Below are 18,938 nucleotides of genomic sequence, written 5' to 3' on the forward strand. Positions count from 1 at the left end.
TGGGAACGAGCAGTAACCCTCATGATGCCAGAATTATTTTTTTTGTCGACACGCCTCTCAAAAGTGAAATATAAAACAATCATAAAGTGGTATGCACCAAAAGATTGTACCATTAAAAAATGTCAGCTCACTCTGCAAAAAACAAGCCCTCATACATGGATGGAAAAATTAAAAAAAACTCCTGTCTCTCAGAATGTGCTGAAACCAAAACCTTTTTTTTTCTTTAAATACAGTTTTTATTGTGCCAAAGTAGTAATCATCTCCCAGAATACGTTTAACATGAAACCAAAAGAACAAATCATGGATTTACTGCTTTTGCACCCCCCCCCCCTCCCCCATCAAAAAAAGATAAAATAAAATAATGAAAGCTAAGCAATAGATCACATGTGCACCAAAATGATGCCATGGAAAAATACAAAAAACAAGCCCTCTTATAGCTACATTTACAGTAAATGTATTTATTGCGTTAGGGGTTGTTCGTATTTGGCACTTGGAATACAAACATGAAATCAGATGTAAAAATTGCCAGTCTTTCCAGCCTCAAAATAGTTGGGTCATTAAGGTGTTCATAAATATGACCAGTCAAATTAAAACCAATCAACTTTTGGTTAATATTTCAGGCTCAAAAGACTTATGGCCACCATATCTAAAGGTGTTTGATATTTTTATTTGGTGCTCTGAAGTGATGTCTGTCTACATGTTTTCCAAGTCATACATGGGTGAAGATCTTGGTTGAGACGCTCAGTCGTTGGGGGTTTCTACTATGGACCATGCAAGAGGACAATGTATCACTTGTCATACAGACCACTACGGTAGTAACCAGTATTGGGCTTTAGGCCTCATGTCCACTAGCTAAATGGAATTGTGGATTCCGCAGCGGATTTTGCCCATAGGGAACAATTGGCCATCCGCGGTCTATTAAATTTATTTTTGCACCCGCGGATGACATTTTAAAAGAATTGCGTTTTTCACGCGCGGGAGAAAAAACGCAGCATGCTCCATTTTTGCCGCGGATCGGCAACATTGCTATCACATTGATGTGTGTGGATTGTATTTTTCGAGTGGACATGAGGCCTTATTAGTTCTACAGCTTGCTTTTCAGAACTAGAATTGACCCTGTAAGGTCATACATTAAGGGTAAAAGGTCTTATTACACCTCCCTGTTCTGTTTTTTTTTCCTCCACCCGTGCCCATTACATAGCAACATTGTTTGAAAAACTGAAAAAACATCTAGTTGTGGCTATTGACACACTTCCATCAGCCACTTTCTTTACCAGCAAATACTACTGATACATTATGCCTTGCCAGATGGCCTTCCTTACTATGCCACTTGGTTTCACTGGTATTTTGCTGTAGTCAATCTCTTTACTATCATCATGTGATGTTATTTAAGCCAAATACAGACAGCCCCTATCCCGATGAGTAAATTCACACAGACCCCCTCTTCTCCATTGGCTACTGGCCATGGTACATGTGTTTATAGTAACTGTGTGTTGTGACTTTGTTGCTGTAGGACACGGAGGAATATTTAGAGAACGTTGCTCCAACTTCAAAGTCTGCAGTAGAGAAAAAACGGAACGTCGGGACAGGTGGAACCCTCAATATGATACTGAGTCCAAGATGAATCCACAATAACTAATAGCTGTGCTGTTTACCATACAGTGCAGGTGCAGTTACTCGACTTTTCTTCCCTCCTGTCAATTCTATTGAGTGTACCAATCTCAATAAGATGGCATAGAGCAATGATAGATGAAAGTACTCTGATCCTGGTGAGTTTTTAGAATAGGAGCTTACAGCTGTAATAATGCTTCCACAATACTACTGTAAATTGTAAAGTCCTTTATTATGACTGCACTCTGTGCTCACAGCCTGTTTTATCATGGTGATGAATAGGAAGTGGTAATAAAAATGAATTAAGTAGAAACTCTACCTTCCAGTGACATTTGCACTTCATCATCTATAGTGTGAGTGCTTTCCCAGTCATTGTTATAACGCTTGTCTAAAAAGTCTGACAATAGGTGGCGCTGCAGAGGTATTGTTCCATCTTCCCTATTTGCTTCAATTAAAGTCACAGCCAAGCTCCTGTAAGGCTGGGTTTACACGGGACGAATGTCGGGCAAATGATGCATGACACTCGTCCCTGTGTGTCCTGGCTCCTGTGCTCCTGCACAGGAGTGAGTAGTGCTGGCTTGCTCTTAGAGCGGCCAGCAGGAGGGCGGGGAGGATGCAGGAGATTTCTCTCTTCTCACTGCCCCACCGCTCTCCGTTGACATAACGCAGCGGCCCTTCAGTACTGAATGGCCGCTATTTACACTGAATGATGAGCGATCAGCTTATCGTCCATCGTTTATGCAGCATAAATGATGGACGATGAGCTGATCGCTGATCCTGGAATGTGGAAAAAAATACTACAAAGGGCTTATTTAGACGTCCGTATATCGGCCGGGTTTTCACACCTGGCCGATATACACTGTCTCTCTCTGCAGGGGGAGGAGGCGGGGCGGGACGGGAGCAGTGCACGGAGCTCTGCTCTCTCCGCCCCCTTGCCACTATTTGCAAAGGGAGGGGGATGGACGAGGTGGAACTTAGCTCCGCCCCATCCCACCCTCCCATTGCAAACAGTGGCGAGGGGCGGAGAGGGGGGCGGGAGCTCATTGCACTGCTCCCGTCCCATCCCGCCTCTTCTCCCTGCAGAGAGAGACAGCGTATATCGGCCAGGTGTGAAAGCCCGGCTGATATACAAACATCTGAATAAGCATTTTTTAAAAATAGGAGTGTTAATTGATGAAAAAAAACTATTAACGAAATGCAAAGTGAATGAACAAAAGAAAAACTTAGATCAATATTTGGTGAGACCACCCTTTACCTTCAAAACAACATCAGTCCTTCTAGGTACACTTGCACATAGTTTTTGAAGGGACTTGTGAGGGGGGGTTGTTCCACACACCCTAGAAAACTAACCGCAGATCTTCTGTGGATGTAGCTTGCTCAAATCGTTTGTCTCATCACGTAATCCCAGACAGACTGGATGATGTTGAGATCAGAGCTCTGTGGGGCCATATCATCACTTTCAGGACTCCTTGTTCTTCTTTACAGTGAAGATAGTTCTTAATGACATTGGCTGGATGTTTAGGGTCATTATGCTGCTCCAGGATACATTTGGAGCCAATCAGATGCTTCCCTGATGATACTGCATGATGGATCTGCCTATATTTCTCAGCATTGGGGACACCATTAATCCTGACCAAATCCCCCAACAAACTGCCTTTTGTTACAGCCAAATACTTCACAATTTGACTCCTCAGTCCAGAGCATCTGCTGCCATTTTTCTTCACTTTAGTTTCTATGTTTTTGTGCATAGGTGAGTTGCTTGGCCTTGTTTCTATGGCTTTGTGGCCTCAATTCTTCCATGAAGACTACTTCTGGCCAGACTCTGTACAGTAGATGGGTGTACCTGGGTCTCACTGGTTTCTGCCAGTTCTGAGTTGATGGCACTACTGGACATCTTCTGCTTTTGAATGGAAATAAGCATGATGTGTCTTTCATCTGCTGCACTACGTTTCCTTGGCTGACTGCTACGTTTACAGTCCTTAATGTTGCCCATGTCTTTGTGCTTCAAAAAAGCTTGAACAGCACATCTTGAATCCCCAGTCTGCTTTGAAATCAGCCTGAGAGAGACTTTGCTGATGCAGTTGCTGTGTCTTGTTGCTGTGCTCAGTCTTGCCATGGTGTATGACCTGTGACATGAAACTGTCTTCCACAACCTCACCTTTGTAGCAGACTTTGGCTATTCCTCACCCAGTTTGAAACGTCCTACACAACTGCTTCTGTATCAGTTAATGACTGTTTCAGCCTACATATAAAAATGCTGATTATCACCTGTTTTATGCCTGCAAAAGAGGGGGCACTACTGTTTGAAAGGGCAAAGTTCACCTATGTACACTACAGTAGGTAGCGGTCTCTTACAGTGTATGGCAATGCTCTGATTGTATGGTGCAAGGCTTTGGAACTTGGCCTTTCACACAGGTGGATGGCTCAATACTCTGAAAAGATGAAACCACAATGCTGGCTGTGACTTGCTAACACAGCTCTCAGGAGACAGTCTGCATCCTTTTCCGGCAGTCACTCATTGGAGCATGGCCATCAGCTTATCCACATCTCTCCTCGCAACATTCCACCATCTTACATTGAGCTTCTGGATCTCCATATTACAATTCACTTGCTGTGCAGCGGGCCTTTCCCTTAGAATACTTCTGACTCTCTTAACGTCATCTATGCAGGAGCCACTACACAGATCTTTTACACAGGTCCCTGGTCATCTGGCCTTGTCAGCTTGCAGGCCTCCAGTCACAAGACCCAGCATGCAGATGTAGTTGTGCGTGTGGCTAATGCCACCTCTTCTGTTTTATAAAGACCTCTACCACTTCTGTCTGCCAGTTAAACTGCGCCTCAACAGCCAAAGATAGCGCCCCCATCACCCTCTGACACACTACCCATGTCACTGCAGGGAGTGTGGCCTAGGCCTTTCAGTTCTCCTATAATAGGTAGGGTCTTCAGGATAGTGATGGACTAACTGCATTACCACTTGTATCTCTATGGTCCACCAGAAAGTAAAAGTCCCCCTTCTGTGACCCTCACAGCATAATTGTGCCCTCTCTGTGACCTTCCACAACATAATCGTAACCTTCTCTGCCTGCCAAAAAAGTTGTAGTGCCCCCTCTATTTCCGCCCACAATGTAGTTCTGTGCCATCCTACAAAGTAATTATACCCCCTGTGGCTCTAACAGTGTATTTGTAGCTTCCTATGCCTTTTTTTTATAAAGTGCTTGTGTTACCGTGCAGGGCGGCGCAGGGTCCAGCGGTCAGCGCGCGCAGCTCCGGCTTCGGCGTCCTGGAGCTCTGACGTCAGGGCTTCCCCGGCGACGTGGGGCGGGCGGCGTGCAGCGGCGTGGGCGTGTCCGCCCGTAGGGTGCTGGCCGCACCCCTCTGTCTCTCTTGTACCGTGAGTGGGGGAGTTGGCTCCACCCACTCTCCACCCCTGGGCGGAGTTCTGTAGTCATAAGACTGGCAGTGACCTGAGCTCACTGCCAGTTATTGGTTCTGTCAGCTGCTAGTCAGTCCTGTCTGCAGTTCTCTCAGTCAGTTCCCTAGTTTGCTCATCAGCTTCCTTTTCCAGCTTTGCCTTGTGCTCAGTATTTTCTGTTAGGTCACTCCATCTGCCTTTCCTACTCTGTCCCCCGTTAGTTAGGTTCATCTCGTGCAGTCGCCAGGTCCCTAGCCAGGGTAGGGACCGCCGTCCAGTTGTCCGCCTGGGGTTAGCCAGGTCGAGGCAAGTAGGCATGGACAGTGGGGTGTAAGTTCAGGGCACCCCACCTGGCGCTCGGGGGGGGGGGTCAGAGTGCTGTAACAGCTTGTACCCCTTCTGTGCTTTTCCCCAGAGCAAGGCCTCCTGCAGACGGCCGAGTCGGATCCCGCTGCGAGAATTCTTGCAGCGGGATACGACCCGTGATCCTGCAGTGACCAGCATGGCTCACCTCCTCCGGGCTTCTTCTCTGGTCTGCTATATGCCGGCTGCCGCCCAGTCGGCACGTGCGCAGAGCAGAGCTGGTGCGTCAGCCGTGATGTTTCTGTGCGGGCCTCTTCGAGGCGTGCGATCAACGCCCATAGGGAATCATTGGGTACTGCAGGTAATTAAATACCTGCAGATGTCATTTTTCCCCGGCATGCGGATTGCACATGCGGGAAAACAACCGTAGCATGCTCCATTTTTGTGCGGTTTTCCTGCATGGACGGCTCCCGCGGCTTCCATTGAAGCTAATAGAAGCCGTCCGGATCCGCGGTACAGACACAGCTGTCACTGCGTTCGTGCTGTGGGACCGCGGGAAAGTAGGAGTTTAAAAAAAAAAAGACAGCCATCCATTGTGCAGAAGAGTGAAGAACCAGCCACCACAGAGGAGATACCCGCAGCGTCCGGACAGGTGAATATATTGTATTTTCTGGCCTCATGTCTGCGGGCCGGGTGGAATCCGCTGCTGAATTCTGCACAGGGAAACGGTGCGGGCCCGTGGACATGAGACGTAAAGACCTGAATAAAGAGTCGGACATTGATTTACAGGCAAGCTGCCATCCAGTAGGCAGCGCTGCAGAGGTATTGTTCCATCTTCCTTATTAGCAACAGTGAGAGTAATGTAGTTGTTCCCTGCTACAGAGATTTGTGGGTCGGCAATGGCAGCATCTCATGGTAGTGAGGGGGTCCCTTTGGGCCTCCTAGCCTAGGGCCCACTGCAACCCTTAGGGTGACTACCCACTAGCGTTTGCGAATGTGCTGGGGTTTTTTTTCCAGGTGTCTATGGGCTTTCCAATGTTAAAAACGCATCGCGGCAAAATCGCAATTTACCGCAAAACCATGATTTTGTGCGATCGCGATTTTTTTTAACATTAACAAGTCCCATTGACCCCTGGAGAAAAAAAATGCTGCGAATTTCGCAGTGAAAAGAACTGTAGTGGGTAGTCAGCCCTATATCTACACCATTGGGTGGGAAAGCAGTAGCCTAAGACAATAATGAAATAGGACGCAGATTTTCAATTACCGTGGACGTCTAACTCGCGGATTTTGATGTAGAATTGAAAACTGCATAATTCTGCTGGCAATTCCAAATTAAAATCCACATTTAGACATGTGGATTTGCGTAGCGGCATATTCCACTGTGTATTGTAGAGCAGTTCTGATCCGTGCGAAAGGTCCCTAACGCAGATAGATTTTCTGCCAGGAACAAGCTCCGATCAATGTTTTTGCAAGTCGGTTTTGCAATCATTTGGGCATGTACTGTTCAATTATTGTTGGCAGCACACCGCTGTTTACACAGGGCAATACTCTGCCAACAACAGATCATTTTTAATGCCGCGTAAAAGATCTGATCATCTGACAAATTTGTTGGCTGATTGGTGACACCTTCATACAAGCAGATTGGGTGAACACATCTACCTGTGTAAAAGGCCAACTGTTCATAGTGTCCTTTTGGATCAGTGCTGCAGTTTAAAGCATGGACAGCACAAAAAAATTGAAAAAATTACAGTGCATAATTAGAGTGTGTGAATATAAAGATGGTTAACTAATACTGAAGAAGCCTTCACATCTAATGGATGGAGTGTGTTGACTCTCAGGTCGGTAGTAAAATTCGGTTACTCATATGGTCAGCTGTGGTTTCCTCCAGCCCTGAGGTAATTGCAGGGAACAGTATCAACATTGAATACATTTTTATTTATTTATTGCTTCCATTACATTCTGCTAATTGCTGCTTCTGTCTGGGGAGATTTAAGAGCTGTCTGATTATCAAATCCTCCCATTAATAAGTCCGGGCTGGATCTGTCATGTCACAGGTGAAAATGCAAACGTTTGTATGTCTGCTGCTGACAACCATTGTACCGCATCCCAACTTCTTATTATACAGTCTGCAGACAATTCGTGTTGTTTCCTTCCATTACACTCAGGATTTGATAAGGTCTGCAGTCTCCATTTAAAATATGTCAGTGTCATCTCCACCATGATTGATGTTGTATAAATTGCGGCGGCGGCGTTTACCTTGTGCGGCCAGGAGGGAGGCGATTTTCATTTCAGAATAACCATTCATTATCACCGTCAAAATTAATAGATGCAGGAAAAACATTTGCAAAATCTGCACAACTGTCCAGATAGTTTGCCGATTAAATTAGGCCAAACAGCTGTAAGCAAATCCATGGGAGCTGGGAATGGGGGAAACTCATGTGTCATGAATATAGGAGAATTTCTGCCTCCAGCCTATACAGTTCTCATTCAGCTTTCCAAGACTCCTGAATGGCAAGGTAATGCATGACCCCCAGCTCCCCAGAGAGATATGCCATTCCAGAGTGTGAGAAAACAGATTTTCTATTCCTTCATGGAAATTTAGGCAATAACCTTTGTAATGGCAACCATATTGGCTAAGTAGCTAAGCACCAGCAGCCGTCATACCAGCAACCTTCCCCACTTAAAAGGGCTGGTCCAGTTTTATGTGTAGAAGTCATTGTGTAAGGGAAAGTTCTGCAACTCTCCTATACACTGTTTCAATTCCTCACCATTTTTAAGATTTATGCTTTCTGTCAGTGAATAGGAGCATTCTTTTTTACATCCAGAGGCTGAAATTCTCTCTTGATTTGCTCACATAGCTGGGAAATTGTTACAATATATCCAGTGTAAGCAGTCCTTTATGAGCTAAGTATCATGGCAGTACTTTACAACGTTCTCTTCTATCCTGAGGGTGTGATATAATATATCAAAGGATTTATGCCACTGCTGTGTTTAGCTCACAGGGAATTCCGGATGATGCAAACGTTAACTTGACATTTAACAAGTTATGATAGCTTAACTACAGTGTTGTCAGGGCTTGTTCACACTGTGGGTTCCATTCTTCTGCAGTATTATGGGAGCTGGAGAATGGAACCCATTGGCTGAATGGAACTGTCATTTGATGGAACCAAACAATGTCAAACAGACCCCATTGACTATAATGGGATCCTTTTTGGTTTCTGGCCGTCTGGAATTTTACAGAAAGAAATGCCACTACATGCAGCTGTCAGGACAGGGTCTGGGATAATAGAAGTCCCTGAGATAACCCGCGACCCCTGTCCCTGCCTACTTGCCCCCCCTGGGGTAACCCCCAGGGCGACAACTGGGAGGCAGTCCCTACACTCACTAGCGAAGCGGGACACGGGAAAGATAAACAGACACTGGAGACAAACAAACAGTAGAATGGTCAGACTATCCCAGTCGGCAATAGGAGGGTACGCGGTACAAAGGGGTCAGGCAAAAACGAAGTCCAGTCCAAGAAGCAGAAAGTCAGAAAGCTGGGGTCACAACAGGAGTCAAAACAATACGCGGGTGCAGCTGGAAGACCAAACTAACACTGGCAAAGCTAGAAGGAAAATACACACATTTAAATGCTGTCAGAACTCCCGCCCCAGCAGCTGATTGGGGCGGGGAGCCTGACAGCAGCAGGGCACAATCAAGGACATGCTGGGAACACCGCCCCCAGCCTTGCTGAGCAGACAGATACCAAGGAAGCACGCCTGGTAGTCATGGAAATGGGGACGCGGCGCGAGGCAGCACCAGCTGCCTCCCTAGCAGCCCGGCGGCGACCAGATTTACAGCGGCCAGGGGAGATCACTAGAACCGGGGCTCCCCTGCGCTGCACTCCTGCAACCCGGGTGGTAGGACCAGTAGCAAACCCTTAGCTGTGTAAAGGCCCTTTTACATGCAAAGATTATTGCTCAAAATTTGTTCAAATGGACGAAAATGAGCGATAATCGTTACATGTAAACACGGGCATCATGCACTTTTCATTTGAATGATGGATTTTCAAACTGCACAAAATCCATCGTTCAGCAGCTGAAAGACTGAGCAAATTCGTTCCATTTGAATGAATTTCACTCATCTTTCAAAAGACTGCAGGATATACAGTGTACCTATTGTGTTTTGCTTTGCATACAGTACACTGAGTACTTTGCCAGGAGGAGAACAATGAAATCTGCTGATAGATGTTTGCTCAGCTGGTTGTGTGTGTTTAACACATGCCCAGCTGAGCAAACAACTTATGGAGGTAAAAGGGGATTTAAGGTTCTTTTACATGCAAATGAAGATTTTTAAAGCCATTAACACTGCACTGTTCGTTCATCGCTCACTTCTGCATACCCTGTTCAGAGCGCTCAGCTGTATACCAGCTTTGTGCTCCGAGAACATAGCAGTTGTATACAGAAGACAGCGCTTCAGCTGTCTTCTCTATACCTGGCTCGGAGCTCTCGGCTCGACACCAGCTGAAAGCTCAGAGAAGAAAGGAGCTTTATTCAGAAGACAGCGATCCAGCTGTCTTCTGCATACCCCGCTAGGAGCGCTAAGCTGTATACCAGCTGAGCGCTCCAAGAACACAGCAGCTGTATACAGAAGACAGTGCCCTGTTGTCTTCAGTATACTGCGGGAGCCTTCATTTACACACTAATAAGCTCTGAAGTAGCTAATTAGCTACTTGCGTGCTTATGCAAAGTGAACGCTCAAAACTGTCACTCAAACTGCCGTTTGAGCGAATTTTGAGCGATCATCTTTCCGTATAAATGCACACAATGGTTATCACTAAAAAAAGATGGCTTTTGAGTGAATTTTGAGCTATAATCGTTGTGTCTAAATGGGCCTTAAACCTTTCAATCTTTCGGCTTTTGAAAGATTATTTTTGCATGCTAAAGGACCTTAAGGTGTATTAGGTCAGTGTGAGTTTACTGTATAGCGTTGCTCACTTTTCTATGGCTGACATCTTTGGTATCAGTTCACATGTGCAGACTATTTTGTCTGCAGTCACCCCTCCCTAAATTTGGTTTGGGGTGTGTGGCTGCATTTTAGTCTGCACTGAACAATTGCTGCCTCTTATTGCAATCTGGCACTCTGCATGCTATCAGGGAACATGGTGATCGAGCCTGTCCTGCAACGTATTAGGGGATGCAGATTTGGCTTCCTTTTCTGTGAGTTAAGAGTTAACTGTGGAAGAAAGTTCAAATTCATTGACCCTCATTGTATCGAAGTGAATGAAGAAACATTAGCAGCAATTCCCACCCTGTTTCTTTCTAGCTGTGGTGAAATAGCAATTCCAAGCATTCCCTGAAAGACACAGATTGGAGACCACTGTATTATAATAATGGAGTGTGCATCTGATTTTTTTTTTTTCCTCAGCCCTTTGGATTCACTTTCTTGAAGAGAAAATACCCTATCTCAGGTGACAAGTCTAAAATCAGCCCACCAACCAGTGATGCTATCATAGCAGTTATCCCTTAAAGCAGTGTTCCCCAACTCCAGTCCTCAGGGACCGCCAACAGGTCATGTTTTCAGGATTTTCTCATTATTGCACAGGTGATGTAATTATTGTCGATGCCTCAGAAATTGCCACAGGGGTTCTTGCCATAGGATATCCTGAAAACATGACCTGTTGGTGGTCCTTGAGGACTGGAGTTGGGGACCCCTGCCTTAAAGAATACATGCATGTTCACTTCGAAGTGCTCCTGCTCCGTCAGCCATGTTTGGCTCCTTCCGGCAGCTGAAGACAGCCCCAAATACAGCTATATAAGCACTATATGGGCTGTCTTCAGCTGCTAGAAGGAGTAGAAAATGGCCATCGGAGCAGGAGCGCTCCGAAATGAAAGTGCAGGTACTCTTTAAAGGAAACTTTGCTTCCATGTATGTGTTATCCTGAAATTCTGTGGCATTTCAAAATAAACACACAATTTCGAGTTTGACTCAGAACAGCTCAGAGTCAAAGATGTGGGCTGCGCCAATGTCACCCTGCCTACACCATCATGACTGACAGATCTTTCCTTGCTTGTGAATAGGGATAGAGTTGCCAGTCCACATGCTGTAGGTAGGGAGAGGTTCAGCATGGCCCACCTCTTTGAAGTTTGACTCAGAACAGAGCTCTTCTTCAAAGCGTGCTATTCTAAAATGCCGCAGTATTTCAGAATAACACATACACAAGGACAATGGGTACACCTGTCCCGGGTTATTGCTGTCCATGGTTCAGGCAGCATGAACCCAGTGACAAGTTCCCTTTAGATTACCCCACTATTAACTTTATTCTTAAGCTAAACATAATGGAAAACGAAACTTCTTTTCTAAAAATTACTAAAAATTCTTTGTGTTTGCCTTTGAGTTTGCACTTACAAGTTCACATATAATAACTTAACCTTTATCAATCCTCTTCTTTACCTATCGTCTACTAATCTTGATTTACACAATGGGGGAAATTATTAATCTATATTTAAAATTAAAAAAAGGTCACAAAGTTTACTGCTTGATACATATTTTTTAAAAATGTAATTTTTGCTGTTTTGTTTCCTTCTTCACTTTTCAAAGGTGGCTAGAAATGTGAACGGGGTTTAGTATGGGGGGTGCACTACTGTGGACCAATTGACTTACCCAAATTTGCGCCAGAAAAATTGGTTTTAATTACATCGCAAATCTACACCTGGCATAGATTTGCTTTTCTGGTGCAAAGACATCCAGAAGGTCTGCCAGAATTATTAGGAGGTGGATCCCTCCTTAATAAATTTAGTGTGTTTTACTCCAGTGTACCTTGGATTAAGACTGGTGTAAGTAAATCTTTCCCCAATGTTTTCTTCTGCAGTCACATCGAAGCTGCTTTCAGTATTTTACTGGTTTTCTGCTATTAGTAAACAATGTCAGAGTATTGTTACATAAAAAGAACTTAACTGTTACATGACTAAGGCCTCATGTCCACGGGGAAAATCAGGCCCGCCGCGGATTCTTCATGCAGAATCTGCAGCGGGTCCCTCCTGCCCCGCGGACATGAGGCCTAAAAAGTAAGCATTACTTACCTGTCCGGACGCTGCGGATCTGCCCTCCGTCGCGGCCAGATCTTCTTTCTTCGGCCCAGCGGATGTGCTCGGCCTGCCGGCAGCGTGCCACGCGCATGCGCCGTGCACTCCGTGCTGGAGAGCAGGAATTCAGCTGCGGGTGTGCCACTGATCTGCACGGCTTCCATAGGCTTCAATAGAAGCCTGCAGGAGCCGTCCCTGCAGGAGACCCGCACTAAAATGCAGCATGCTGCGGGTGTTTTCCCGCACATGCAATCCGCACCTCAGGGGAAAATGACATCCGCAGGTATTTAATTACCTGCGGGTGTCCAATGCATCCCTATGGGGCGCGGATCACGCGTGCGGGTGACCCGCTGCGAATCTGTCCCCGTGCACATTAGGCCTAATGGCCCTTTTACATAGGCCAACAGTCTTTCAAATGGCTGCATGAGAGCTGACATCACTGCTAGGGTCGTCAGCGCTTGTGCAGAGCGTTTACACAGAAAGACTTGTTGCAGACTTCTCGTCTGCTTCTCGCTCAGCGCTTCATCTCCTATGGGAAGCGCTGAACGTTTACACAGGACAAGTACCAGCGAGCCAACAATGTTTTTTTTAAACTAAAAAGTCAGCTTAAACGAAATTTGACCAATAATCGTTACAGGTAAATGGGCCTTTAGGCTCCTCTTATACGGAATGATAAATTGTTCGCACAACCAAATAATGGCAGAGTTCACTTGTGCAGCCTGTTTATACAGGTAGACAGTACCAGTCAATGAAAATGACTAAATGAACGCTGTTTACACGCAACGACGCGTGAAAATAGTATGTAAGGCCGAAAAAAGACATATGTCCGTACAGTTCAGCCTATTGCCCCCTCAATGAATAAGCAAACAATTAGTTTTATGTCTGTATAACATGAACAAGAAGCGAATGAATTCTCATTCGTCATTCAATAGTTAGCCGTGCTTATACTGAACAATTATCATTCAAGTTCGCATGATCCAACAATTTTTTTTTTAACAAATCGTTCCGTGTAAAAGGGTCCTAATAAATGGGGGGGTTATTATATTACATTTCACTGAGTTACAGATTGTATTATACTTCTGAGCTGGTTTCACAATGCTGCTGGTTATTAGTGGAAACAGCTAGCACACTTGTGGACAAACACACCATCACTACTAGCCAGGTTCCTACAGTAAATCACCAGACCAAGTTCTGTGCAGACACTGGACAAGCAGGTAGGACTTAGATCTTAGCTTTGAAGCCTGTAGAACAATGACTGTTCCTGTGGAGTATAATACAGGCTGTTAGTCAGGATCAGTACAGTATAAGCAATGTGCCTTTACTTAGAGACTCCACCAGCAGAACAGTGAGTACAGCTCAGGAGTATAATGCAAGATGTAACTCAGGATTAAGTAATAATCTTTATTTGTATAGCGCCAACATATTCCACAGCGCTTAAGTAATGTAATGTATGTACACAGTGACTCCACCAGCAGAATGAGTGCAGCTCTGGATGTAACTTAGGATAAGTACTGGGATGAAGTCATAATTTATGTAATTGACCTATAATGATGCTCTCCTCCTTTCATTGCTGTAATAATATATATTTTTTATTTTTCATTCTCCATCTTTGCTTAAGGAAACCACTCCATAAAGATGAAAACGGTACAACCCGGGCTGCTGAGTATGCAATGAACCTCGAAACAGCTTAGATGCAAAGTACCAAGCATCATGGCCAGACACACACTCCTTCCTCCTGTGCACCCTCTTGAAGGTGTTGAACTTTTGCTTTGGAGGGGGTAAAATATAAAAAGGTTATACCCGAAGACAGCCAAGCATAATCAAGGCTGGCTACTGTGGAGCGCGTATGTGGAGCATAAAAACTGTTCATCAGACGTTTGAAAGAGAACCTCACAATGGCACTCTCACTGCATGAGTCCACACCCTACTGACTGACTGCCCACATGGGGCTCTGGAACTGGCAGAGAGATCCAACACGAGGCAGAGATGGATAGCATCAACTGCATGCACGGGATTTTCATACCCTGGATACAAACCTTATTTTATTATAGGACAGGCCCTAAATGTAAAAAACATCCACAGAATTGCATGCACTTAATATAAAGGGAACACAGCAGCGATGTCACTACTATGCAATAACTCAAGGCTGGTATCTGGAAGGCGAGAATTTACGATAGGGACGACACATTATTTCACAATGGGGGAAGCTATATATTGTCAAATGTTCTGCGGGAAGGAAGTGCCAGACAAGCACTCTCCCAGAGGGAATTCCTTTCACCTGACCTGCTGGCGTGACCACTTGGGATGTCATGTAAAAAATTGGTGTCTATTAAATACAGTGCATGGACACAGCAATTGGGAACATTATAAGGTTCTTGTCTAGCACTACCTGCCATATTCTTACAAAAAAGGAAAAAAAAATTCTAATGATGACCATACAAGGAAACCCTATATATTCATTGATAGACTAATGTAGCTTAATTGGTTATGGGTCCTGCTGAAGTTTTTGGGTGTTTTGAAAAATACACATTGTGTCAAATGTCTTTTTGTATATTTGATCTCATGGCCAGAGAAGATAAAGCATCAGTTCTGTCCATGTATGTAAGGGTTAATATAATGGTGTCATATATGCAAATTTTTCTTTGAATCATAACAGCCAATCAAATCCTGGCTTTCAGGGTGCATTCCCACGAACACATATCGGCTCGGTTTTCACGCCCAGCTGATATACGTTGTCCTCGTGTGCAGGGGGGAGAGAATGGAAGAGCCAGGAGCAGGAACTGAGCTCCCGCCCCCCCTCTGCCTCCTCTCCGCCCCTCTGCACTATTTGCAATGGAGAGGGGCGGGGCTAATTCTAGGAACTTAGCCCCGCCCCCACCCCACCCCACCTCCTTTCATTGCAAATAGTGCAGAGGGGCAGAGAGGAGGCAGAGAGGGGGCGGGAGCTCAGTTCCTGCTCGTGGCTCTTCCATCCTTCCCCCCCCCCCCCTGCACACAAGGATAATGTATATCGGCTCGGCGTGAAAACCGAGCCGATATACGTTCGTGGGAATGCACCCTCATTTTGTAAAAAATTGCTCTTGAATAATAATGATTCTGATTGGGTTCTATGGGTTCGAAATTTTAGTATGATCGCAAGCACTGTCTGACCTGGGCCAACATTGATCTATATTGAAATAGTCAAAATCTAGATGAGGTAAGAATGCAATTAAGGTGGAATTGGATTTCTACATCAGATTCCAGTTCATTAAAATTTTGTTGCTCTTCATGGGATATTCCATCATGTTCGTTGATTGCATAAATGGATCAAAGGGTGAATCATATGTCAGAAATCACCCATATAGCTTAGAGACAGCACACGTGGCTGCTATAGGCCCTTGGCTATCCTAGTTGGTCCCAACACCTTTGCTATTAGGTGGTAGGAAGGGCTCCATTCTCCAGAGAAACTGTATTGTTCGCATGATCTAATGGTCATGGATAGGGTGAGCAAACTTGACCACTTGATAGGTCAACAAGAGCCCTTCTTTTAATTCATCCTATAAAACAGTTGCCTACCACTACTATAAGCTTGGCCTCTATGTACTAAGGTCTATAGATTTTCCATCCTCGGGCAGCAATATCAGCAATGTAACATAACATGTAAAAACTCAAAAAAAATGAGTTAAACTTTGAGAGCAGATAATTGTAACCAATACAGTATCACATAATTATATAGATTGTGAATATTACTCCATGTGGAATTAGGTTAAATACAATTGAAATCCCACAGAAACCCCCCTATATACGAATATCATATACAGCTCGAGCGTTCATAGTCCCTTCCGTTCAGCCTTGCTACTGCCAGCCCATCCCCTGCAGCTTGAAGTGACATCCCCCTAATAAATGTGACTTATCATTCTGTGTCATGAACGACAATTCATTTTCATGTATTCCACAATCTTCACAGCTTAGCGCAGCACATGCAACGATGAAAGATTGTTTTAATATGCGTGGATCCTGGTAGGATAACTCACTATACTCAGTCATAATAAATAAAATATATTGACCTTATACATTGACTTTGTGTACATTTTTCATTGGGGATGGGCATTTCTTTCTACATAATGAGGTATAATGATCCTTATATACGATATTTACATAGAACGGCAGTGATTTTACATCAATGTTGTACATGTACTCCTACTGTGTCATCAATGCTGGAGCCCTTAAAGGGGTTTTCATAAAAGGGGGATTGGCCAAGATATGACCAATCAGGGATACCAACTACACATTTTTGTTTTCCTGGACAACTTATCCAAAAATCATGGATGGCCAAATTTTTTACGGACAACCATACTGAATGAAAAAGATTAAAAGAAATACATGTCTATAGGTCTGATGTGAAGTCATTCTCAGCATTTACTGTGAGCTGTAAACTGATGATAATTGCAATCATAATAACCTGTTTAAGTACCAACAGCTTTAAAAAAAATTCACAGACTCATCCAGTAATTTTCACGGATGCTGGAAAAAAGATTACAGATCATCTCGGAATTTCTGGACAATTGGCAAGCCTCTGTCTAATGCGGCCAAGTCATCAAGTCATCAGATAACGATAAACTCTTCATGGAAATGAATAGGAGACAAATGTAAAGCGGTGTACGCCTTTTTCATTTTTGGAATCAAGGTAATCATATCACCTTTTCTACACAGGTTCTGCAAATTAAGCAAATAAGGAGAAACCTGGCCTGGGGCTATATGCAAAAGTGTGAACCCTCAACTATATTTAAGAAAAAAGGCTGACAATCAGCTGTTTGCCAGGCCGCTGTGCTTGTGCACTGAGCTGATGGGTGCAGGAAGCAAACTGCTCTATTCTCACTGCAGTGGGCAGGCTTGGTATTACAGGTATGGGAATTTTGACTGTAATACCAAGCCTGGCCACTGCAGTGAGAAAGGAGCTGTCTGCTTCCAGCAGAAATAAGCTCAGTCCATGAGTGCACCAGCCCAGCAAACAGTTGATTGATAGTGGTACTGGGCGGCAGACCTCCACAGATCTGCTATTGATGACCTATCCTAAGAATAAGCCATCAATAGTTTACAGCTGGACAACCGTTTAATTTGTGTTTACAGCATGTTTCAGGACTATTCATCAATGGCTAGGTCTGATCTTTTGACAATATTAAGAGACCAAAAGGACAACATTGCCTCAGCGCGGCTTATGGACCCCAACTGAAGTATACTGTTAGCGAGCCAAAATGATAAACAGTTTACTGAAGATCACAACACGTTTTAGCTCCAGATTGGAGCCTTCATCAGGCATATGTGATATATAAAACCATAACAAATCTATATACTGTCGATAGGCGAATACTTAATGGTTTGCTAAATATTCAGTTCAAATCATAAAATAGGATATAAAACAAATGTAATATTGTATTTTATGGTCTGGACTGGATTGGCAGCAAGGCATTATGCATCTGCCAATCAACAGTATATATGTTTGTTATGGCTTTATATACCACGTGTATATGACAAAGGCTCCTGTCTGGAGCTCAAATGCATTGTGTTCTTCAATTATACATGTATAGTTTTCCTTTGGTTCACAATCAGTATACTTGTTCAGTTGGGGGGCGATATACTGCAATTAGGCAATGTTGTCCTTGTGGTCTTTGGCATTGTATATGAATGTATATATGAACTTCATGAAGGGTTATTGTGTTGACAATTTAGCTTGCAGACCTCATTTTGTTTCCTTCATAGAGTTGAGCCAAATATGCACAAGTCAATCAGGTGACCGCACATTCATATGTGTTTACTTTGGAGTATTCTACAAGTTTAATGCTACATTCAGAGACCTAGCTGGAAGATGCTTGGCCCCAATGCAAAATCTGTAAGGCCGTACCCAAGTATAATGCTTTATTCATAGTACTGTTCTCCTCATATAGGGATCTGAGATCTAATGGGCCCTTAAGGTTCCAGGGCTCGGCTTCAAGAGCATGCTCTGCAATCATTATAGTTGCATCCTTACTGTAACTGCACCCAGATTACTAATCTTTCTAACCTCCCCTTCCTTTTTCCCTCCTTTCTTTGTGTATTTTTGCTGAGATTTGGAGTCCACCTATTTACATCTAATCAATTCATGGCATTATTGTTCGTTTCCCCTTTTTTGGCCTTATGGCAGAAGGGTCTCAAACATTGCATTATTTCCCAAACATGGAGGTTATAGATGTCTAATCGTGCCTCAAAAATCTACTGTACATCTCTGCAGGGGAAGGAAAAAAGAGCACATGGTGCTAAAGTGCATTATCATATGCTTTCATATTAACCCCTTAAGGACCAAGCTTGGTAAATGTACGGCTCTTGGTCCTGGGCTTTAATACCCGCCTTACTGTAGTAATACAGCACAGGATTAAAGCCTCTGCTCCTGCAATCAAGCAGGAGCAGGTCGGGTACTCAGCGGTTAATTCCTGCTAAAGACCCAGAGGAGAAGGGAGAAGTGATTTTTAACCACTTCTGTCTTCTCCTTTCCTGGGTACGTAGCGCTCAATGAGACCATCGGATGACTGGCA

At 44.3% G+C, this 18,938-nt stretch overlaps 1 protein-coding gene across 1 annotated transcript in view; it reads left to right on the plus strand.

Annotated features, from left to right (window-relative positions):
- PRIMA1 (proline rich membrane anchor 1) overlaps positions 1-15,107 on the plus strand; it is a 78,468-nt gene extending 63,361 nt beyond the window's left edge. The window contains exon 5 of the mRNA XM_066607514.1: positions 14,009-15,107. Coding sequence (XP_066463611.1) covers positions 14,009-14,081 — 73 coding nt within the window. The 3' untranslated portion in view covers positions 14,082-15,107. The remainder of the gene's footprint in view (positions 1-14,008) is intronic.
- The last annotated feature ends 3,831 nt before the right edge of the window (positions 15,108-18,938 follow it).

Source organism: Eleutherodactylus coqui, chromosome 6, assembly GCF_035609145.1.
Source record: "Eleutherodactylus coqui strain aEleCoq1 chromosome 6, aEleCoq1.hap1, whole genome shotgun sequence".
NCBI lineage: Eukaryota > Metazoa > Chordata > Amphibia > Anura > Eleutherodactylidae > Eleutherodactylus > Eleutherodactylus coqui.